Source organism: Echinops telfairi, unplaced genomic scaffold, assembly GCF_000313985.2.
Source record: "Echinops telfairi isolate 266 unplaced genomic scaffold, ASM31398v2 ScPeMD7_29;HRSCAF=101, whole genome shotgun sequence".
Taxonomy (NCBI): Eukaryota; Metazoa; Chordata; class Mammalia; order Afrosoricida; family Tenrecidae; genus Echinops; species Echinops telfairi.
Window position 1 is genome coordinate 10,564,692 of NW_022103926.1, and position 2,435 is coordinate 10,567,126.

The 2,435-nt window shown below is 52.9% G+C and overlaps 1 protein-coding gene across 1 annotated transcript in view; it reads right to left on the bottom strand.

Moving 5' to 3' along the window:
• CLTCL1 (clathrin heavy chain like 1) overlaps positions 1-2,068 on the bottom strand; it is a 110,717-nt gene extending 108,649 nt beyond the window's left edge. Inside the window, exon 1 of the mRNA XM_030885458.2 lies at positions 1,988-2,068. Within this exon, the coding sequence (XP_030741318.2) occupies positions 1,988-2,029 (42 nt within the window). The 5' untranslated portion in view covers positions 2,030-2,068. The remainder of the gene's footprint in view (positions 1-1,987) is intronic.
• Positions 2,069-2,435: the final 367 nt, after the last annotated feature.

The following is a 2,435-nucleotide window of genomic DNA, read 5'->3' on the forward strand; positions in this document are numbered from 1 at the left end:
AGAAAAGACTGAGGTTGAGCAATGAGTACACGGAAGAATATGCTCTAGAACTGAATGTGATGATAACTGTACAACTCTTCTTGATAAGACAGGATTATTGAATTATGTGCCATGTGGATGTGTGGATGAAGGACTAATAAGACTGTTAAAAAAAAAAGATTGAAGTTGTCAAGATACCAAATCATGGTTTCCCTTGGACAAATCTGCTGCATAAGACCTCTTGCCAGTGTGAAGCAGCAAGGTGGTGGCTTTGAAGAGTAAAGTGTCCCTGACCCAATGCATGGTATTTTTCATGCAAACGCCGGACAACGAATAAGGAAGAACCAAGAAACTACTATTTGAACTACGGTGTCGGTGAAGAATATGGACTATACCGTGGACTGCCTGACAAAGGAACAAAAAACTATGCTGGAAGAAGTGCAGTCAGATGGTCCTGATAAATGGAGGTGGCGTTACATTTGTCTCATGTGCTCTGGACATGCTCTTAGGAGGGACTGGCCCCTGGAAACGAACATCATCGTGTGTGGTACAGTACAAGGTCAGTAGAAAAGCAAAAAGTCCTCAACACGATGGCTTGACACCATGGTTGCAACAAGGGGCTCACACACAGCAATCGTGGGGATGGTCCAGGACAGGGCACTGTGTCATTGTGTTGTGCGTGGGGGGTTATGAGTTCAAACCGGACTCACTACCAACACGTCAAAGGGACCTGCTGTGGGTTTCCCAGACTATCACTACTCATGGGAGAAGAAACCCCAGTCTTTTCCCATGGAGCTGCTGGTGGTTTCGAACTGCCAACCACACGGATGGTAGCCCAAAGCATACCCACTCCAATCAACTGAAGGGTCGCTAAAAACAACAGACTCTGTTCGGGCTCTTTTCCACGGCCATGTCAATAAAATGAGGCGTAAGAATTTAGGGGAAGTTCTTTTCATCCTGGCAACATGTTGAAATGTAAGTAGCCCTAGTGGTGCATGGGGTTAAGCTGGTAGCATCAAGGTCAGCAGTTGGAAAGCAGCAGTGGAGAGATGAGGCAGTCTGCTCCCTGAAATTCTGACAACTTGGGGAGCCCTTCCCCAAACCCAAACTCACTTCCATTGAGTTGATGCTGGCTCATAGGTCACTACCCTACAGGGCAGAGTAGAGCTGCCACTGGGAGTTTCGAAGACTGTTACTCTTTTAAAAAAAAAATCATTTTATTGGGGGCTCGTACAACTCTTATCACAACCTATCCATCCATTCATGGTGTCAAGCACATTTGTACATTTGTTGCCATCATCGTTCTCAAAACATTTCCTTTCTACTTGAAACCTGGCTGTAACTCTTTCAGGGAGTAGAAAGCCCGGTTTTTTTTCTCCCTGAGAGCTGGCTGGTGGCTTGAACTGCTGACCTTGCACACTACAACCAAACACATAACCACTATACCACCAGGACTAGGAGCAGCTCTCTCTCCTATCTGGTCGCTTTCAGTCCTAATTGAGTCAAAGTCGTGGGACGGCTTATATTTCACCGGCTTTTATTAGTACACAAGTAGTTCTGTACAGAACGCACAAACTTACCAAACACAATTTAAACAGTGCACACAAGGAGTTCTTTAGAGAAAAGACCAACTTTGCGAACACAATCCAAGCCCTGGCGGATAGTGAGGTAAGCCCATGGCCGCTAAGCGAAAGGTGGGCGGGCGGAACCGAGGAAGACGATACTCCCTGCAAGACCCACAGCCTCCAAAATCGCCAGGGACCGTGGGAACGGACTCCGGGGTTCAGTGGAAATGTCACCCCATGTGCAAAATTCTCCGGACTCCCACCGGTTTCGATCACTGGCTTGCTATTGGCTGTTCGCACTAGAAACTTTAGGGGCAGCTCGGCCGCCGGACCTCACGGCTCTCTCCGCCGAGGGCAAGTTAAGTCCAGGCGCCCCTCGCTCGGCCTCAGCCCAGGGCGCGGTCCCCGCCCGGACTCCGCGGTCCCCACGTTACCCGCCTCACCTGCAAGAGCTCCTGCACACGGACCGGCGAGAGCAGCGCCATGGCGGGGCCGGAGGGGACCCGAGTCCGGCTGAGGCGAAGGCGGCCGGCGGCTCTCCGGCGCCCTCACCGCCAGTCTGCGCCCCCGCCGGCGCCGACTCCGCCCCTTCCCCGGACGTCCCCGCCCTCAGCCGGCGCCGACTCCGCCCCTTCCCCGCCCGTCCCCGCTCCCGGCACATCCCTGCCGGCACAGACTCCGCCCCTTGCCCCACCGTCCCCCGCACCGGCCCCGCCCCTTCCCCTAGACCTCTCCTCTCCCTTCTCCTTCTCCTTCCCCACCACCCAAGCGCCCTCTCTGCTTGACCAGAATGCTCAAAACCAAACTTACTGCCATCAATCCCCAGCTCCCCCTATCACGCCCCTCCCTGGCCAGAGGGGCTATGGCAAGTAGTCCCTGGAGAAGGAGCAT